The following is a 22,385-nucleotide window of genomic DNA, read 5'->3' on the forward strand; positions in this document are numbered from 1 at the left end:
CGTCTTGAATCATTGTCAAAAATCAAAAGAGAAAGAAACCGCTTGTGGGTGAAGGATGAATCACTGGACTTAACATTTTGTGCAGCAGCTTTAAATTGCATTTTCTTTCACCATATTTTCTTTTCTCTTTGGTCCTCCTCTTATATCAATCAGACGCAAACAGCTCTTTAAATATCCCAAACAGCATATTCTTCTGTTCACCTGAAATCAAATAGAGCACTGGCGAAACCATCCTGTATCAGTGTTTAGCTCCTCCCAGCATGCTTCAAAAGAATTAGGTCAGGGCTTGATGGAAGATATATCCCAAAACTGGGGATCTTGCATTGAGAACATTTGGGCAACATGGGGAAAGAACACAAGATAAAAGAGACTTTCTTAAAGCTGTTGTGTTTCAGTGCCTGGATTCGTTATAACTTACTTCACAGATAAAGAACTGCAATTTTTAAATGTACTCTTTATCTTTAAGCGACCAGAAATTTATGTGAATTCCCTGCGCAAACAACCAATATTTGGTTAAAGGCTTTTGGTAAGTCAAACAACCAGAGTAGGATCTTTTGAGCTTATCCTGAGCAGGGTTTTACTTAAATTTCAGCTGCCAGTAAGGTTAAAGTATTTGGATGCGGCTGGGTTATCTGCCCTGCCAGAGAGGAAAACAGGGGGGAGGTGGAGTGGGGGAATATGTGCGAGTCAAAGGCTTCCCCATCGCTGAAAATCCAGGTTACAGATGAAAAAAATCCTTGATGACAAAAGAGGGCCATGGTTTAAAGAGTATACACAGCTGACAATGAAGTGGCTATTTTCAGGCTGTGTAAATAATTGTCGTCATACTGTTCCTACTGTAGGACACACAACCTACACACACACACACACACACACACATGCACGCTGTGTTACCTGTGGAGACCTCCTGTTCAACAAACAAGCTGTGTAATTATATGCCTACAGGTGGAATGTGCTAGCGATAGCCGAGCCCTTGTTGTCATAAGGACTGGAAGCAGCAGCAGCAGCAGCAGCAGCAGCAGCCCCATTAGCCAACAGACATGAGCTCACTGCCATTACAATGAGAGGTGTGGCAATGCCTGATGTTTCCGTGGAGACAGCACACACACACACACGCACGCACGCACACGCACGCATGTAAACATACAGATAGGCTCAGAGTGACACCGCTGGGAAATTAAACTGGTAGCCCAAAGCAACGCAGCTTTTATTGGCCAATCACAGCTGGATTCTGGATGTGATTGCTTTGCAACATTGTGTGTGAGTGTGTGTGTGTGTGTGCGTTTGTTTGGCGCAGGGCGGTTAACAGGTGCACTTGCACATGCATCACCTAATTATAATGACAATGTCAGCCTCTGTTGGCGAAATATTCACTTCGCTTGTCTGGCATTCAACATGAAGTGCAGAGGAGCAATTACTGGGCTATCAAATCATTTTACAGCTTTGTTGCATATATACAATATGTACGTGTGTGTGTGTGTACTGCTGTTCGACTCGTCAGCCTGAAGAATAACCTGTTTCATCTCTGCAACCGGACTTACAGCTACCAGTAAGCCAGTGTTGCGCTAATTTTAGCAAATTAAAAACCTATTCTTGTCACTCATTGTCTTCTTTACAAAAGGCAGCAAGTAAAAGCAGAAAGATCACAAAGGCTTGAAACAACATCTGAACCCAGAGAAAAAGTCTGAGGCGTGTGAACTGGAGGCAAAAAGTGAACCATTTTATTACACTAAAATGTTTCATACAAACAATGCATACACACTAGTTTCATATTGCTTCAGACGTAAGTTTCTTTTTCTGTTTTCCAGTTAAACAACTCTGTAACAAAATGTAAGTACAACATTTATGAAAATATAAATCTCTAAACAGGTCAGTCCTGACAATACAAAGAATACCATAGAAACATTCATTATACCAGTAAGTCAACTATGAGTTGCAAACATGTAAGTTATTAAAGTCATTCAAGTTACTGAACATACAATAATATCATTTACTGGTTTCCATATGGACACATTCAAATATATTCTTAAATTGGCATTCCAATATATTTCATGAGGACTTTTTTTTTACTTTTTAGCAAAGATAGCACATTGTCTCTATCATAAACAAAATCACAGTCCAACACTAGAACAATTTGGTAACAATATAATTACAGTACAAGCCTCAAAAACAAATGAGACAGTCAACATAATCCAACACAAACTATAACTGGGACTTTGGTAATTACACAATATAGTATTCTTTTCAATTTGGAAACTCTTCCGTTGGAGGGAAATCAAGTATTTTTAAAGCTTGATGCTGCTACCCGGTTTGAAATTATTAAGGGCCATTTATCTGGACTCTTCAAAACTAGTATACATACAATAAGATGGAATAGCCCTTAAAAGTATATGTCAAAGTGTAAGTATGGTTATCAATCATGCCTGATAGATGATTGGTCTCTTCAAAGCGCAGAAAAATTGTGTTTTGAGTTGTACAAACATGCTTTAAAAGAATCAATCGAGATATCCACAAGGTACATCCAATAGATTTAGTCATATAACCTTAGTTTAACAGATCTCAACAGCTTTATTTTAGCCTGTATAGTGTTACCAGAGTTGTATTTTTATGGGCTCATTAGAGGGTCAAAAAGATTGAGTGCTTGAGAAAATGATGTGGTTGTATGTCATTCTTTCGAATCTGTAACTGAACATCTAATATGCAAACTTAACATCCTTTAATATCTTTTCATCTGGGTAGATCAGCAGTGTACATAACAGCAGATTAATTATTTTTAATTGTCTTTGTTGACGAATATGTTGCCGGTCTGTACTCTCCTGCATTACACAGATGAAAAGACCCTATAGGATATTAAAGGCAGGGTTGGTAATTTTTGAAAACTAGTATGGTCGTGAAAGTAGCATTCCCTCAGTGCTCCGTCTACACCCACCCCTCCCCTCAGTGTTGCCTCAAAAGCCACTCCCCTCATTAACATGCTTGAGCGCCATTGGTCCAGAAGCGGACCTCTGCTCCTCGCTTGTATGTCTCATTTAGCGGTAAGTTAACACTAAACTTTATCATTATACATAAAAAGGACTATTTTACTACTCACAACAACCAACGTCAAACTCAGAGTATAAACTCTGTCATTTGTGACACATTTTGAGTATGGGCTTGTGCATGCAAGGGGTAGACAACGAGCTAGGAGACAGGGAGTTATAATGATTGGTTCTGAAAGTGGTTACTTCATGGCAGACATTGGTTAAAGTTTTTACATGCTTTCAACCGCTTCAGATCACACATTTTCTTTGTTCATTTCTTTTTATCAGCGCGAGTTATTAATTCCTGTCAGGACCTAAACACAATTCCAACCAAAATCTTCAAAAGTGTGTCTGGAAAAAAATAGCTAACCCTGCCTTTAAGTGTGCACACTTTTAAACTCTTTTGTAAGTTTTTTCTTTTTTTTTTTTTTGTGGTTGTGCACTTTAAGAGTTTTAACTGATTGAGTGTGCTCCTTCTTCTATGGTTAAAACTTGTCTTTGTAGAGTAAAGGTATAGTTTTAGAAAATGGTGCCAAGTAATCCCCACAGGGAGATGACTTATTTTAACTTCCTTATGAATACTTAACTGCAGATTTGAATCAAAGTATCAATATACATTACATTTGAACTGTAACTTTTGCTGATGAATTTGGCTTTAAATTAGGAAAACATTCGTACTAAACAATGTTTTTGTAGATCCCTATAGTGAATTCAATTTGTTCTACATCTTTTTGAAAGTCAACTAAAATCTCTACCTACACATTCACAAACTTGATTCATGCATGCATTCTTTCTGCATGAGCAGATTCATAACCAAAGATTTTAAAATAATTTCCTCATATTATTCAACAAGCACCAATTCTGACTGACCCTCATTAGATTCCATGTATTTCTTGTCTCTGCCATCAGTTTTTATATTGACTTCAGGTGTATGAAGAGAGCCTTAAGCAATTATGTGAATTAGCAAGTACCAGGTTGGCCTTGTGTATTTTTGTTGGCAAATCCTATTTTAAGACAGCTCTAGATCACTTTTTCTTGTATACAATGTTTCATATAAATAAATCTAACAATTTGTCATAAAACCACTCATAAAGTGCTTCCTTCTACAGTCTAAATCTCTAAGTATATCCAACACATAGTTTCTGTGAAACACTTGGCTAATCACTTTTTTTTCTACTGAAACATTTGAACAAACTCCACTAAACCTAAAGCAAGTACACTGTTTAAGGCGTGAATGTGTATGGTGCTATGCTACACTGTATGCTCAATAGTGGTGTTTCCCTTAACACAAACAGCACACAAACTGATGGAACTGCAAGTAAATTCACATCAAATTCTCGTAAACTGTTTCTAGACGTTTCTACAGCTATCATTACAAAGAGCAATGCCATCTATCTCCCATGGTGTTGACTGGTTTTCACTACATTTACTGTTCTGATGTAACACCAATGCAAGTATTATGTAACTGTATGTATACTGTGTTTACAAATTCCCTGCTTTTTCATATATCTTGTAATCTGCACATAAAGAACATTTTAAATTCCAGGCACTCACTTTGATTGCATTAAGCACAACATAACATTTTTAAGGAGTTGCACAAATTGCAGCAGCCAAAAAGGGATATGTACATATGTTCATAGTTCTTCCTTTTTGTACAGTACTGACTGATTTTGAAACAAACATAAATATACTCTCTTTTTTAAGGAAAACATTATGACTTAATGTGCACAATGAAAATAAAAATGTGTACAATGAAAGTGGCTAAGATCACTGGAATGGCTTTGAAAATGTTCCACCAAGACATTTGAATAACTTTTGTTCTTCAAATGCAAAAGGACACATAATGGCAAACTAATACCTCACAGAATTTACATTTTCCTTTTTTAAAATGTTTTTTTTCTAACAGTCTTTGTGTGTAAAACAAAAAGAAACTATCATAAGTTGGAAGTAAGGAATACATCAATTGAGTGCAGCGTTCAAATGGTCGGCCCATTAACTACCCAGAGGGCTGACATCTGCAGCTGAATCACGTGGCTGTAAACAAGAATCAACTGCAAACCCAGAGATTCTAAACTTTGTCGCCTGTCCTACCCGCTTGTTCTAACTCGACCCACTTCTGGTCCTTTTAATCACTGCAGCAGTTCAGTCTTTTTTGTTGGTGTGGTTGACTCACCTTCACCAGAGTCAGACACATTTATTGGACTGTCCCTGGAGAAGACTTCTGTTGACTCCCTCCAAATGCAGTCGGCTACGGTCTTAAAGGAATGGTTGCCACATTTGGGACGCACTTTCTGAGAAGCGTTGTTAACAATCTGTCGGCTGTTGGAGGTGGCTATCTTTATCTTGAGGGCAGCATCCACGCGGTCCACTACTGTGTATGTTCCAATGCTTCCATCCTCAAAGCCAATGATGATGTTCAGTGCTCGCTGGGAAAGACACAAGAAGGTGGGTGTCTTGTACAGAGAGCATGTACCGATGCTTTTACCATCTGCAAGGCGCATTACTATCAGATTAGACACAACACCAGCATCATCGTCTTCATCACAGTTCCGAAAACAGACATAAACTAGATAACGTCCATCTCTTGATAATTTTTGGCGCCATATTATACCAGCAGCATTAACAAGTCTCAGTTTCCCACTGTGAAGATCAAGGACATTTATATTCTCATCACCTTTCGAGACGATTCCTAGTTTCCCATTGGGTGAGATCTGGAAGTCCTCTAGATTTTTGAGGAAGTTGGTCGGCAGCTGGACTCTCCGACAGACTGACTCATCTGCCACACTCCAAATGATAACAGTCTCTGTTGATGTGATGAAGACGACACAGTCAGGGATGTCAGGAATGAGCTTAAAGTTGACAATGGTGATGCCATCATCACAAACAAATTTCTTGGAAACGCTGCCTGACCACAGGCTGACAGCAAGGAGCTTGTTTTTAGAGGTTCCCACTAGAAAAGTGTTTGCTGTGGTTATCAGTGCATTTTGTAGGGTGACTAAAATGTTGCAGACTTTGTGCCCAGTACCAAGCCTCCAGACCCTCGAAGCATTCTGTTCACATAGGGACACCACAAACTGGTCGTTGTGGGTGATTAGCAGCTGTGATATTTTTTGTCCATTGATGCGGAAGATGTTTTCTCCAGTTGTGGTTTGCCAGATGTACTGACTGGACTTGTCATCCGAAGTAACCATGAGATCCCCTGAGGAGCTAAGGACACAGTTCTCCACTATGCCTTCATGCTTAAAGACAGTCTCAATAAAGCCAGTTCCAAAGTTCCACTTGTGGACGGCCTCTGAGCCATCCATAGTAAACACATAATCTTCTCTCCCTGACAGCTGCAAGGTCTGGATCTTCTTGCCTGTTTTGTCAATATTAGACATTGCAGTGATGATATCAATGTCCCATACAGACAGCACTCCACTGCTGGCAACAGAAAGAAGCATATTGTGGTGGACAGATTTGATGAGTTTGACGATAGCCCCTGAGATCTCAATCAGGCTTGCCATGCACTGTCCGCTGTCCCTCCTCCAGACAAAGATGGAGGAGGTGTTTTCCATGGATGCCACAATGCTTTGTCCATTCTTTGAGAGAACAGCAGCCACAAAACGTTCAGTACGTTTGGCTTTGAACTTCTCTAACATTTTCCATAATTTTGTGTCCAGAACCTCAATACTCCTAGCCTTGCAGATGAGAATGGACCGCTGATCTTCAGACAACTCAATGCCGACCACCTCACTGTCATCCCCTCTACAATCGTAGTCCTCCATCAACCGTGGGTTGGTGATCTCTTTGGTGTTCCATACGGACAAACTTCCTTCGTTGTCAATCATCACCATTTGGTGAAGGGTGTCCAGAACTAGAATGGACTTGACAAATCCCCCAGAAAACTCAGAGGTCACAGTGGACAACTTATCCCCATTTCCGAGGTGAAAGATGGACGCAGTGTTGAGGTACTGGCCACAAAAGGCATACATTCCATCTGGAGAGCACTGGACACAAGTAACCTCATACCAGCAATGGAACTGGTAGAGAGGCCAACCGTAGAGTAGGTCAATGACATTGACATCTTTGCTGGCCTCAAGCCATGCCAAGGCATGATGGGTGGACAAAGTAAAGCCATTGATAAAAGCTACTCCACCAGCAACCCCACTGTGCTTGGACCCCTTGATTTCAACCTCAGATAAAAGGCAGGACTTGTGATTATCATAGATAAGTAGTGTGTTTTTGGTTGTGGCCACAACCAGATACTTTTCATCAGTTGTTAGCCTAATTCCTAGCACAACAGATCTTGCTGTGTCGATCTGCCTCAGAAGCTGTCTACTCTCTACATCCCAGGTACTAACAGATCCATCTTCCAATGCTACAAGGACTATGTTTGGGGCTAAAGTTGGCAAGACCTCCACAATCTGCATGTAGCTAGAGCACAGAGGAAGCCTCTCTGGACTGTAGGTGACATCCATAGAAGAGTGGAGAGGCACAATGGAGCAGTACTTTGGGCCATCTTTATCACACTCCAACAGAAGGTGTCTGAGCTTGGGGAGGGAGGTGACAACTGGCAAAAGCCTTTGCTGCAGTTCTGCGGAGAGAGATGCAGGGTTTTTCAGCACTTTAACCTTGATGCTGCGGAGAGTAGTGGCCAGAAACTTCAATTCTTTTTCTTGGGTGTAGCTGTAAGCAAGGTCAATATCTGTTAAAGCCTTTTCAAACTGGCCAATCTTGATCATTGTGTAAAGCCAGCTGAAGTTCATGATGACACCGAACATGAGGTCATCAGTGCGCCCACTTCTGGTAAGGTGGTACACCAGCTCTGTCATCTTCCTGTGGTTGACAAAGAAAATATCTGGCTCCAAAAGGTTGCACTGGAACACCCAAGGCTGCTCAGGAGTTTGTCGGTCATAGGAGTACTTGTCAGAGGATGCTTTTTCGTGTGACTGCTGATTGTGGGGGTTTTTATGATGCGATATATTCAGTGAAGTGAAATGGTTGTTATCGTAAGTGAAGATCTTCTTCCTTCCTCCTGACCATGCCCCCAGGAAGTACTCGGCAAGAAGGCTGTGCATTTGATGGACATCTTCTTCATTGCTAAGATACAGCTTCTGAGCAATCAAATGCAGGTGTCTGTTGGCCCAAACCATCAAGGTGACATTGCGTACTTGACGTTCCACCAAATAACCATAAAGCTCCTCTTTGAGCCTTGCAACCAAATCACAAGATATTCGCAAAGGATTTTTGAGGTAAGTTGCCACAATAACATCACCTAGAACTATATTATCAAGGGACAGAATGTCTTCAAGCTCAACCTCTGTTAGCCCAGCCTTGGCCATTGTGATGTAACCTAACGCTCTGAAGACAAATCGTTGGCCTAACTTGTTTTCCACTGAGTAAAAAAGCTGTTCTATGCTTTCATGTACTGTGGAGCACAGGGACCTGTCATCCACATCTTTGTGAGACCTCCAATTAACTACTTCTCTGTAGATGAGGTTAACAAACATGGGCAACGTACACTTGGCAAGTGCCTCATTTACATAGATCTGTTGGCCTGAGGTGACCTTTCTCTTCACATCAAGCAACTGCTGTTTTAACGTTTGACTGCAGACCTTACGGTCCCTCTGAGATAATTCCACATACTGCCCCTCATCATGGATGAGGTGTCGAAGCTTCTGAAGGATGCCGTGTTTATTGGGCAACGTTGAGACTACGATTCGGACTGTCCGAGGCAGGTGTATGGGAAGCCACCAAAGCTTACGAACTTCATCTGAGTCTGAGAGCTGTTCAAGGGCATCGAGAACAATTACCAAGGGTCTATGGAAAGAAGATTCCCCCAGAAGATTAATTAGCAGCTCCTTCATCTCCTGGATCTTGTTAGGCAAAAAGTGAATCAGGCAGCGGTAGTTTAGTGCAATCTGTTCACAAATGCTCTGGAGGAGGGTGCGTAGGTCTGTGGATAGATGACTGGAGCCAATAAAACGGACAATGACCACTGGATCTGTTTCAGGTCCCATCTCTGTCTGCAACCATGTGTAGGCCTAAAAAACACAACATTGAGAGTTGATTGTTAGAATATGAAGGGTACATTATTTAAAGTAGGGTTCATGGTACAAACACACAGTAAGCTAGAGTGCAAATTAAATCAAATCAGAATCAGAAAGAGACATTTTTCTTACTTTTTGAAAACATTTTTTTCTGAGTGAAATCAGAAAAAAAGTAATTGTTACATTGTTAAAGGAACCGTCTTATAACCAGGATAATCACATCTCCAGAGTGATAGCAGAGAAATCTAATCCTTATTTTAACCATTTGAGACAAGACTCATTAGCACACCAGAAAAACTTTTTTCCCCCTTTTTCTTTAACAACAGTGTGTATGTGTTACATTGCAACTGTAAGCCAAGATGTTAATTTTGAAGATAGTTTTAGAGCATTTTCAGTCAGTGACACACATTTAAAGAATTCTGTGAACCTCTCCCACTCTTTTGAGGCTTTTTTGTAACATTGATTCCATTCAAGAATTCATAAATTACAATGGGTTCCTAGGAGACATCAAGACGATATTTGACATTTTTTGGGCAACAGTGGCTGCGCATACTTGTGTGTGTGTTGGGTGGGGTTGAGTGGGGGGTGGTAGTATCTATCAGGGGGGTATTTAATGTTTTAAATTCCGTGATTAACAGGGACCAATTCAGTAATTAGCAAAACAGAAATGGTATCATATCTGCCTGCTGGTTTTTCTTGGACTTCACAAGCATAAATCTCAACAGAGTATCTGATGACTCATTTCTGTGCTTGGACTGGTGAAACTGTTCAGATGCAAGATCTTCACAGACTTTCAAACAGAAACGAGTTGTAAATCTTAGATTTGTTTCCAACCTGCTTTGACTTCTCTGTGCATCATCTCACTTTGTATGCATTCATCACCCAGGTATCAGCTGGCAGCTGCGTGTGACTGTATTTCACAAACCTTTTGGTGACGTACCAGCCTGTTGAAGACTTTAGTTGTAAACTTTGCCAAACAAACTTCTATGAACAACTCTGTGTGCCTTCTAAAAATGGAGATATAGTACCTGAATGCACCAGAGCCAGTGCACAGATACAAACACACACACACATCCGCTAGCTAAACAGCATATATGTTACATTTTCAAAGCATGCACAAAACTTTTTATTCACAGAAAGAGTTCACTTTTTGTCTCCAAAGTTAAAGTTTCTGATGAGAAAATACAGATATTGAAATTATGAAGCTACATGACAGACTGTTTTAACTCAAATTTGTAAAAGCACTTTGCGTCTTTCTAAATCAAAAGGAGTTGCTGCTTTAATTATTGTTATTTAGATTGATGGAGGTGCTTTTTGATTTATTAGTGCTGTTAAAATACAGCATTTGAGTCATGGCAAGCTGAGGAGTGAAAAAGTTACTTTATAAAATTGTCCTCTTTTTGTCCATCCCAAAAAAAATCTGATCCAAATCCGTGATCCAATCCTGATATAAATTAGTGATTCATGGTATCACTAAGTGATATATGCAAACTGTGCCCAGAAGCCATTGCACTGTTAGGAAGTAATTACATAGTGCGGTTTTTATGCATTCAAAGAATTGCAACTAGAGTAATTCAACATCTGATATATTGGTTATACTTGTAACAAAACTCCAAAGTATTTAATGTCACAAAGTGAAGGTCAACGCTCATAATGAAATAATCCCTTTATCTCTTTGACATAATTCTTCTCCTTGCCATTTTGTGATATTAAGCTAACACCTTTCAGTGTGAGTACGCACTTGTGAGATGTGCAAACAATGACAGACAGATCTCTATGCAATACAAAGCTCTGCCTGGAGTTCCATAAATGTGAGACACTTTGACCTGGATTCCTCTTGGATCAGTGCTTTGAATTATGTATCAAACATATCATATAAATTCAGTGGGATGAATTTCAACTATGTTCTTACCTTTTCTAACCTCACTGAGGAGGCCTGTTCAGTAGTTTCAGTTTGTGTATGGACTTTAAAGGAAAACATTATATCAACTGAATTAGGGTCCTTTTCAGATGAATGAAAAAAAAAAAAAAAACGATTTAAAAGTGCCAATTTCTTAACATCTTTTCTGCCTGACATCATTTAAAACCATATTTCATGGCCTGCAGATTAAGAACGACATCTATGATCAACTATTTAAAAAGGATACATTATTTAGTCTGTTTTAAGCTTTTGTTTTTTGCAACAAATAAGCTGCTGTTTCTACTTACTGCATAGCACTACAAACAAAGCACAGATCAGGCAGCACCACAGGACACCTGTGTTCCAGCAGATCCAGTCGTCTGAACTCAGAAGTCAAGTCAGCAATGCTCTCGGGTATCAGGCAAACCAAACCAAACAGCTCAGGTGTGAATTATACCCTGCAGCCTTGAGCATAGAGAAATAACAAAGAAGCTTCAGAACACTGAACACTTCATCCTGCAACCCTTGTAGTCTGGCTTATGTCTAATAACAACCTTCTATCAGAGGTTTGGATTTCAAATTACAATTTTTGGTTAAACTTGCTGTAAAAAGAAAAATAATCCATAAAGCCCCGTTTCCCCTAAGCGGTTCAGTTCGGTCTGCCTCTGTACAGAACGCATTTTGTGACGTTTCCATCGGATAAAGCTGGGAAGGATCCCCAAATTACCATACCATCCTACTTTTTGGGACCCTTCTGTTGGGGTGCAAAGTACAGTATATCGATCTGACCCCAAAAGGGGAAGCTAAACACTGCAGTCATGTCAATGACAAAGAAGATCAACTGCTGGATGTCTTCCATCGTTAGTTTGGTTCACTATGTTGCATTGTTCTACTTTTGTTGAATTGATTAGCGGGGCAGCTCTTAGCTGCTATGATGTGACGCTATTACGTAGCTGACAAGAGCGCTTACCAAATAGGGCATGGGTGGCTGTGGAAACACAAACAGGACGTGATGCATCAGTTGGCTAATCTAAGTTGGTTTTATTTGATTTGATTAGTAAGTTATACAATTAATACAATCATTTTAGCCAAACAGGCATTTTTTGCAGGCCTTTTTAATGTACAAACTATGGATAAAAGCTAAGGTTCAAATTCCAGTAAAAACAACTGATGAATTGAGACAGCTGGTGTTCCCTTTTTTCTCTTTCCAAAACCTTGTTTCCACTTGAGGAAACAGAATCAGCATGCTAGAAGGACGCTTTGAAAACATCCACCTGGCACTGGAAAAAAACATGAAAGGTGTTTGATTAGCTTATGGCACGGAAATCAGGGCATGATTGGAAAAAGCAGGTAAAATCCCCTGATGGAAACGATAGAGACACTGGAGTGAGTCATTTCTTGCAGAGTTTGTTGAAATTTGTTGATATGTAAACATTGACTAAAGATTCATGAAACACATTAAGTCACTTTTTCCTCCTGGAACCATCTCCATGTTTGCCGACACACACCCTCTCCCCTCATCCAATCCATGACTGTGTAGATGTATCTAGAGTTGTTCTCCTGCTGTTATCTTTTAATTTCATTCTTAACTTTTAATTTGACATCGCCAACTGTTCCATCAAACTGACAATTTAGGCTTTTTTCTTTATTTATCTTTATGTGATGTTTATGTTGTTATGGTAACCCTTCTATTTCATACACGATGTGCTGCTTGTCAACAAACCAGGCAGGCAACTGCTTGGGCCCCGAGGCCAGTTGGGGACTCCCTGGGGCCGATCTTTTAACAACAATAGCTCAAAGTTTGCAATGACAGTAGGAAACCTCCCTAAGGGGGAGGGGCACTCACTCATAGAACAGTAAATGACTGAATGGTGCTCGTCTAGTCCTAAATATGACAGAGAGACACTTTAACAAAAACTTCTGCTAAATGTTTTTGTTGCTATCAGATTTATAACATAATGAGCATGAACTCTATTTGGAGGGCCCCCCTAGTGAATTAATGCTTTGGGTCCAAACAGACTCCTGAATGGTGACTGTATAGACCTGTCACTGACCTGAGATGAATAAATGATCATATTAGTGTGACAGTTGTTGCAAAGGCTGGACAGGAGGGGTGGATCTGTGGGTGTGCACTGGTGTGATCCAGACAGATGGTGCGCACACAACCACGAGAATAATGTGCATGTACACAAAAACACCGTTCTGCGTTACAAATTAAAATACAGAAAAACAAACAAACAAAAAAAAACCCTCAACGGATGTTAACACATGAAAGCAGAACACGCGCACACCTATGAAGGCGTATGCAGATGCGTACACACGTGACTTAGCAGGGAATGAAAAGACGAGCATGGCCGTGGTCATTTGGGCAGACACACAGATGGTCAAGCAAACGTTTGATGAGAAGAGATGAACAGTTGCACGCCCACTCGTACTCTGTTGTCCAAAGACAGACACATGCTCAGATCAGAGAGACAGATGAGCTCAAGCAGGATGACAAGGAGCAGCAGAAGTGAGACACCATTATTTAAAAATGATCACATCTGTTTCGATCCCAGTATCTTTTATTGGAACAACCTTATACTGACACCTGTGTATTATTATTAATATTTAAGCATCTGAACCAGTATGGATATTGGAATTGAAGGCTCTTTTCAGATCAGATGTTCTTAGCCTGGAATAAAATCAAACTCTTTTTTATCAAACATATTAACCCTTTTAAAACAGCAGACTAAACAATAAAAGCGCATGCTAACAGAGTATTATAGTAGCTGTTGATACACTAAATTGGGAAGTTGCTTACAAACTAACATATTACATGTATTCAAAGCATAGCTCAAAACCTATTTGTTTTTTTTTCTTTTAAAATAAATAAATCTAAAATTGATACAAAATGCTTTTTCCCCAGTGTTTTTTATGTCCTTTTTGTTTTCAGTGCTATTATGTGTCTCTGATCTTTTATGCCTCGTCTGCTGAGGCTGTTTTAAACTTGCTATACATAACATAATTACCTTAATTAAAAAAAAAGGTGTCTCTCAGACAGGGGCTGACTTGGATTGCCATTGTTGTTGTTGATTGGTCATTGTTGCTTAAAATAAGAAAGAACCCTGTTTTTTTTTTTTTTTTTTTTGGTCGACCTCCATGGGTCCTCCTTATGTCACTGGGCCCCAGAAAGCTTTCCCCATCACCCGCTCTTATGGACGGCCTTGGCTGCTGCTCATTTTAGCTTAGATTTTGCATTTGTAGTTTCACTTGTAATTCCACTTGCTTCCAAAATCAAACTGACAGGAAAACTAAATAAAGCTACTTCCTCCTAAAGAATTGTTTCTCTTTTATGCTCCTCGGCACGACACAAGTGAGAATAGTCCAACAACTCTCCTGATGTAAGTTTTTTTCCTTTCAGGATTTAGTTTGGCTCTTTTTATGTCAAGGCGAGAAAGAGACTTAGGATTCTCACGCAGGAAAGGAGCCACAGGTCGGCTTTGAACCCGGGACGCTCACACTCAAGGACTTTAGCCTCTGTACATGACCAAGCCCACTAACCACGATGCTATTGGCTCCCCTTCTACGTAAGTAAATGATTCCAAGATTTATTTACGTTTCCTCTGACTGTCAGTCAAACTAAGAGAGAAAGTTATTTTGATACCTTCACTGAGCCAGACAATCCCCTCACGTCCATTTTTAATTAGCACTTCACAGCTGTTACTCAGTGTGCGCCAGAGAACTCTGTTTGATATCGCTCCTCTGTCTCACCTGTTTTGCCACCTCTGAAAGCAGCAGCGTCTTCCCTGTGCACGGCCCCCCATACACCACCAGAGGGCTCGTTCTGCCGCCTTTAGAGGGCATGAGATACTCTTGAATGTAATCCAACGACTCGGTCTTGAACTCGAAGAGTGCTGCGTAGCTTTTACACAGCGACAGGTGCTGCAGGATCTCGTCGTAGAGCGGGTCGGTCTCCGTGTCGAAGTTCTGCTGCACCGTGGCCTGGATGATATCCACCATGTCCTCGTAGAACTGTTTGCACAGACCCTCCACGTAGTTGCTCTCCACTTCCTGCGAGTAGCCGAGCTTCATGTCGCAGTGCGTGACGGATGAGTAGACGCGCAGGTTGGAGGCAGCGACGACGGTGGGGATGAACTCGTCCCGGACCTTCAGAAGGCGTTCGTAGGCTTCCTGGTTGCGCATGACACGGTCGCCGCTCACCACGATGTCCATGTAGCGGGTCATCTCAGGGATTTTGGCGAAGCGGTCGAAGTTGGAGATCTTGCGAATATAGCAGACGCATTTCCTGAGAAAGGCTGGAGTTTGTTTCCCAAGAGCGAAGTCGAGTTCATCCTCCAAGGCTGAAAAAAAAAAAAATACAGTTTTGTCATTTCCTTTATGATGCTTCATAAGTCCTTGCTAAAATTCTCTATTTGTAAAAACTTCAAAGCTAAAGAAAAGTAGTGACCTAAATGTGATAAGGACCACAGCTGGGTTATTATCTCCAACATGCAGAGATAAATGTCTATCAAACGTAGGATTTGCATTTGGCTGGACAGATTTTAGAAGCCCTTTAGCCTCCGATTACACAGATTTCTCCTGAGCCTCATTTAAAGCAGAAATAAAGTTGATAAAAATCTCATAAGCCAGCACCGCTGAGCTGTATCAGCGGCTGACTGGAACTCTGCCAGTATCTCCTGTGTAGTTTTGCTCACATGCTTACTGTAGCAGCTTAATTAGGAAGGGGGGAGAAAAGTGTGAAAGGAAAGTTCCAAGAGAAGAAACAACTTTCTCAATGCACTTCAAATGTGAACATTTAGAGAGCACAAGCTTTTCCAAATGAATATGTGGACGTTTATCAGCAGTAAAAGAGAAATAAAGAGTCAAAGGCTCGTCAATGCGCCACAATTCTATTTCTCTACCTTCAAAATAAAAGGATAGATTTCATACTATTTGCAAGGGGAAAGTGAAATGAACAGAGCAGAGAAGCTAATATTTCTCGGGTGCAGTGTGGGCAGTGAGCGTCCACGGCTGCGTGGTATCTGAAGCTCACATTCTGTCAGGACACGCTGTTATCTTTTTTTTGTGAAGATATACTAAATATTTTGACGACACTCATATATGTCCATACTATCTGCTTTATAAGAACAGAGCCACAACTCTTCAGACTACGACTTGTCATGATGTGTCTCTATCCTCTCCTGCAATGACAGGCTGAGAAATCATAAAGAGATGTCTTTAAAAAGTCGCCCAGCGCTGTCAAAACATTTCATTAATAAGTCAACAGGCAAGGCAGACAACTGCTTGGGGCCCTAGACCAGTGAAGGGCACCTAAGGGATTCACAACAAAAGCGGTGACCCAAAATGTGCACATTTTGCAATGACAGTTGGAGACCTCCGGAAGGGGGCCCCATCAGAAAGGCACTTACTCTTGTTGCCCTGTTAAGCGTTGCCAACTTCATGTGAAAACTGAAGTTTGTCAATGACAGTCAAAAAAAAAAAAAAAAAAAAGAAGAAAGAAAGATGAAGAGGAGTAATCTGTCAACAGGAGAGAAAAAGAAACAGGAAGAGAGAGGAAGAGGAGGAACAATGCGGCTTCACTGGTTCCAATGACGGATAGCGTCTCAACTATTTCTATTCATTTTGAGAGCAGGAGACGGAGCCACTCAATGGTCTATTCTATGCAAATGAGTACAACAACCGCCCGGACTAACGTTTATCCAATCAGGTGCTTTCATTGAGGCGACTTCACCTATTGCGTATCCTAAAGAAAAAACAAGGGAATGCAAAATAAAAACATATGCCAACCGCCGTAAAACAGGTATACGCCGATAAAGATCCTCGATATCGTCCGAGCCTGAAACAGTGCAGTCGTACGGTAAGCGCGGGGACAGTGGCAGACGTGATGGGGATGAATGCTGGTTGGAGGGCCACCACTTGACTTTTGCCCAGAGCCCCAACAGACTCTAGAATCGCCACTGTATGAAGCACAATGAGTTCAACAATTAACGGGGGGAACTTGTTAAAATAGCATCTTTTTTGTGTTTGATTTGATATAAGAGAGCTACGCTTGAACAATTCAGGAAACAGCACGCTTCTCAAGAACCATGGTGAAAAAGAATGTGAATTTCAAAGGCTTTCTTGAATTTCCCTCGGGATCAATAAAGTATCTATCTATCTATCTATCTATCTATCTATCTATCATGACGTAGGACATACAGTTGCTTGAGTTGCTTGATAATCTGCAAAATTGTCACTTGTTGAAAAGTCACTTTGAAAATCTCTTTAAAAGGTGTTTTCTTTTTACCTGACTTTGCAACACTGTGAGGGGAACATACAGTGTGATCGATCATTCACTGTCACCCGCTGAGCTGAGTCTGACAGATCCTGATTGCATCTCATTTCTTGGTATCAATTTTGTAACGAGATGATGCCCTAAACAACAGTTGGCGTGAAACGGTTTTCTCATGAAGGTTAAAGCGCCGTACAAGCTCAAGCCCATTTAGCATTGGCCAAGTCCGTTTACATCTTATAACCGGAAAAGAAGTTATCAAACGGACAAAGGACAAAAAAAAAACGAACCAGAGCAGAGAAATTTCTTGGCTTGAGGGCTCTTCATGGTCCCTTTCTCCTGAAGCTGCAGCACGGCTGTCCTGAAGATCCTCTTGATCTCCTCCGACACGTTCCTCCAGGCCTTGTCGTTCTTCGTCTTGGCTGCGCTGCTCGACTCCATCTGAGAGGGAGACGGGAGGGCAGCGAGAGGGCAGTCTGAGTTTACAGTTAAGATGAAGGGCTGTCAATGTACACCGAAGGAATCTCGACGAAGAGAGAATATTAGTCTGTGTTTAATCTTGGACACATTCATTTAAAATGCCTAATGTTGGCTGAATGGCTCAAATCTCTCTTTCAAATATTTACAGGAATGACTCACTGTGGTAGATTCTGCTGTATGATGGAGACTGTGAGAGATTCTTAAAATATGAAACATCCAAATCTGAATTTCTCATAGGCCAAATCAAAGTTTAAAAACAACTTCAAGGCCACATCATCATGACATCTATGAAAAAAACATTGCCAGATACACAACCAGTCAAAAGTCTGGAAACACCTGATTGAAATGCATTTTATCATCTCAAAGACATTTTCATCCAAAGGCTAATGCCTTCATGTTTGACATGTGTTTCCTATATCCTATAGAAATAGTGAAGTTTGTACCTTCGTTGGCATGCATTTCTTTTCAAAACAAAAATTAAATTCAATGTTTATTTTCTATTGTTTTAATATCTTCTATTCTAAAATGTGGAAAAAAGTAAAAATAAAAAAGAAGTCTTCTATTAAAAGGTGTGCTCTAGATACAGCTTAAAGTAGCTGTATTATAATAATATGTATTATACTGTATTATAGATAATACTGTTACTGTTGTTTGACTGATAGTATATATACTACCTTTATACAACAGTTAGTATGGACAATAATCTGATTGGATAAGAGGCGTTCCATCAGCGCTTATATCGAGTATAACAGCACTGTGACTTTTAACTGCATGTATCACTCTTCTGTTCTGTTATTGCCAATTAGAGCAAACAGTATCTGTCCTGATTGTTCAACTACAAAGGCCCCCATGGTCAACGCACTCTTATTCCATTAGTCGAGGTCGGTTTGTTTTAATGCAATGACTGCAGGAACATGTTACACATATGACATATTACCGTAAATTCCGGACTATAAGCCGCTACTTTTTTCTCACACTTCGAGCACTGCGGCTTCTACTCCGGTGCGGCTAATGCATGGATTTTTCTTGGGGGACAATGAGCTTCTGCCGCAAAAACATTTGACTTCGTCACGTCGGATCTTAATATCAGTCATTTTGCGCTTCATGCACGCACCCTCATCATGGAAAACACACGGAGAAATACATATGATGCAGTTTTCAAGTTAAAGGCGATCGACCTGGCTGTCAAAGAAGCTAACAGAGCTGCTGCACGTTAAGATGACACTGACAGCGACAACAGAGACTGAGGAAGTGAGTAATGAAGTCATTCTGAGGCAGTGAATGGATGGACTTTTTCTTGTGAAATATATTACGGTCATCTTTTTCATCAGCCGTGTTACAGACACCGTCGGCTAGGCTTCGTATTGTAACGGTTCATGTTGTAAAGTCAGTAGTTGATAATGTGTTCATAATTCCGATTATGTGGAGAGTCAGTGAATGCACCAGCGAGAACGTGTTGAGTGGCTGTATGAGAGAACGCTGGGGGAGAGAGTTGGATTGTTACGGCAAGTTATGTGTTGCTCTCTGCTGTAAACGGCGTGGTCACGGCCGACAGTGATCGGGTTATTAAAAGTTATTTTTTGAACGCTCTCGTCTTCCTTTAACGTCCGTACGGACGCTACAGTATTTGCGGATGTTACCGGTAGCCTACGTCTGTGTAAATAGCTCTTGTTATAGCGTGGACACCTGCGGCTTATAATCAAGTGCGGCTTATATATGTACAAATACATGTATTTACTTATTTTTAGCCGGTGCGGCTTATATCCAGGTGCGCTCAATAGTACGGAATTTACGGTACTTCAATCAACAAAACAACATTTTGTGCAGTTTTCCCCACTGTTTAAGATGTAATATGCAGAATTTTTAAAATATCTACATTTCCATAGACTTCCAACAGTTATCAAAGCCAGAGCAATCCTTTATTTTATTGTCACGTGTTGGTTGCCATGCAAAAGCTGCTATAACAGAGTTTATTGCTGCCATGGAAACACTGGAAGTGATGTCACAGACCGCTGCATAAGGAAGTGGGAATAGCGACAGAAAGCTGCAGTAAAATTAGTTTTCGTCAGTGGTTGGGGTTGTGAGTAGAAGAGAGAATCACTCCCATGATTCCCCGCCAGCCTTGACGTGATATATATATATATATATATAGATGGACGCCGTGAGAATATTTCCAAGACCAAATGATCTGGTGTTACTGTTTTTTTAGTACAAGAGCACCGTCTCTTGTGAAATATCACTTAAATATAAACTTCTATGTACAAGTAAAGAACGTGCATTTCATTCATTTGATGTAGAAGAAACTGAAGAAACCTTTTATGGGGAACTTTTGAATTGTGATTTGGAAAATGGTTCAGCACATCATTTCAGAAGTACTTAAATACGTCTGCCTCAGATAAGGCAGCAGTGTTCAAAAACTCAAATCAAAGATGCATTTCTATTCTGTGTGCACACCTTTTATGTTTCTGGAGGAGAATTCATTAACTATAAAGCTCAAGGACGAGAATCCATTTAAGGTACATTCAAAATGTCCATTTAGTTTCATGTTTATGCGTAAATCCATACTTACGGACCACAAACAATTTCTCTTAAAAAACTTCAATGGCAGCATGTCTGCTGGACTCACAGAGTTCTGGTAGTTCTTAAGCATCTGGGCTTTGGGTTTGAGGTAGTATGCGGGTGGCACTGAGTTTTCATCCCTGCAGTACCACTCCTCCAAGATGTGTGTGTCCAGCCCCGCCTCCACAGCTGCATCCAAGATCATCTCAAATTCGGCAGACTCCACCTCCCCCGGCACTCGGATGCTGCCATACTTTTCTCCCACCAGACCCTGAAGGGGGTGACAGATAGAAGGAAGGATAACGGGGAGGGAAAGTAGAAAAAGACAGAGACAGGAAATATGATTCAGCATGATCCGAAAAACAAGTGCAACAATCTCTTTGGATTAGTGGCATGGGGTGAAGTCATGATACAAACAGTGAGACTTCTTTCAGGCAATTCAAACCACATGTTTAACTGTGGTGTAGTGCAGACATCCACCAGTCCATTTTTTCTTACAGGAGAAATGTATATTTATGTTCTGTAATGCATTCTGAGGGCTCTCCCTTGCGTGAAAATCATTTAAAATCACAGCCACAGACAGGAGAAGCCGCGCTTCTGTGGACTCTCCGAGTAAATATAAAGGAACATTTGCACCACTCCTCCCACAGAGAAAGATTAACATTTATGGTAAGTGTTGCAAATAACTTTGAATACAAAGGTGAGAAAAACTCAAGAGTGTTCATAGAGAATGCCATCTGCCCACCATATGTCAAACACTACCAAATATAACTTTCATTATGCGTCATAATTAAAGAGAATTTAAAGCATTAATTGCTAGACGTAGATGACTTTGTTGTTAAGCCCTTGTATTTCCTTAGTCAATAGAGAAAGTTGATGCTGTCGAATCGCACTCCTCCTAAAGTCTGTGTACTTTCAGAAAGCAAAGAAGCAAAATAAAGGTACCCTGACTTAATTGGAACATGGTCCCTGCAGTGGAAACACACTGTGTACCCCCCTCAAGCCCCCAGTCCCTTTCGAAAGTTCCAGTGGTGTGGAGTACCGACAAAGTCCTTCTGACAACCTTCTAAAATCCCTTCCCTACATTCTAGGCCCCTAACAGGGCCCTTTTTAAGGGGATAAAATGAAGTCACATTGGCTTCAGTTGGGATCTGGTCCCTGCATTAGAAACCAAGAAGAACCTTCTTCAAAGTCCCTGCTTTGGAAACACAAATAAGTATCTCCTGAGGACCTGAGTTCCTGGTGAAAGTTGGTGGAACGCTACTAAGTACAGACACAAGTCTCAGTCACGTGAGTTTTGGCGTTGGGATCGGACTGAGCACCACCTAAAATTCCTTTAGTATCAGAAAGTACTGTAAGGGACCTTTTTTTATTTTATTTTATTTTTACGTTGTTTCGACTTAGCTTGAAACTGGTGCCTGAAGCTGAAACTCCAAAATCCTCCAAAAGTCAAACTTCTGTTTCTAACCCAGAAACATTCCCAAGGGACTGTCTCTGGTAACACCTATGAGTGCCTCCTAAAGTCGCCAGTTCCTGTAAAGTTCCTGAAGTGGAAACTCATCTTCTATCCACCTCTTTCAATCTACCGAAACATTTGAATTGCTCCCATTTGTTCCTTTATACATTTCAGCCTCTGTGTGTCACATAACAATCGTATAAATACTAAATTACCCTGAGAGTTTCTCAAAGCCAGCGGCCGTCTTCTTCTTAATCATTTATTGTTTTCAGTGAGAAGAAGCTGATTCGTTCTGCTGTGGCACAGTGAACACTTGAATGACACACTGTTATGTAAAACAGGCAGCCTTGTCCAAATTTCCTAATGCCCCGTAATCAGTGGCATTAATGAAACGAGCAGATTTGCTTGAAATGTGGAACAGATGGGACCTTTTTGAATGAAAGGAAATTAAAACATCATGAAATTGTGGCACATACTGTAAATCTCAGGAACAGAATCTAAGACAGAAAAATGAAAGTTTTATGCGTGCCATCATCATCATTGGCTTTATAAGCCTATATCGATAATAACGTCCGACAATAGTTTTAGTCAACCAGAACAATCTGCATAATTGGGCATCATCAAATTAAAAAGTGGCCTTTTCATCCCAGCATTATCTCCCACT

The 22,385-nt window shown here is 40.7% G+C and overlaps 1 protein-coding gene across 3 annotated transcripts in view; it reads right to left on the reverse strand.

Annotated features, from left to right (window-relative positions):
- Nucleotides 1-1,389: 1,389 nt before the first annotated feature.
- nwd2 (NACHT and WD repeat domain containing 2) overlaps nucleotides 1,390-22,385 on the reverse strand; it is a 56,516-nt gene continuing 35,520 nt past the window's right edge. For all 3 annotated transcript variants that reach the window (XM_079371340.1, XM_079371338.1, XM_079371339.1), the window contains 4 exons: nucleotides 20,333-20,536; nucleotides 17,517-17,667; nucleotides 14,706-15,295; nucleotides 1,390-9,046 (listed from right to left, as the gene is read on the reverse strand). In XM_079371340.1, coding sequence (XP_079227466.1) covers nucleotides 5,150-9,046; nucleotides 14,706-15,295; nucleotides 17,517-17,667; nucleotides 20,333-20,536 — 4,842 coding nt within the window. In that variant the 3' untranslated portion in view covers nucleotides 1,390-5,149. The remainder of the gene's footprint in view (nucleotides 9,047-14,705; nucleotides 15,296-17,516; nucleotides 17,668-20,332; nucleotides 20,537-22,385) is intronic.

Source organism: Symphodus melops (assembly GCF_947650265.1).
Source record: "Symphodus melops genome assembly, chromosome: 20".
In the NCBI taxonomy this organism is placed as follows: Eukaryota; Metazoa; Chordata; class Actinopteri; order Labriformes; family Labridae; genus Symphodus; species Symphodus melops.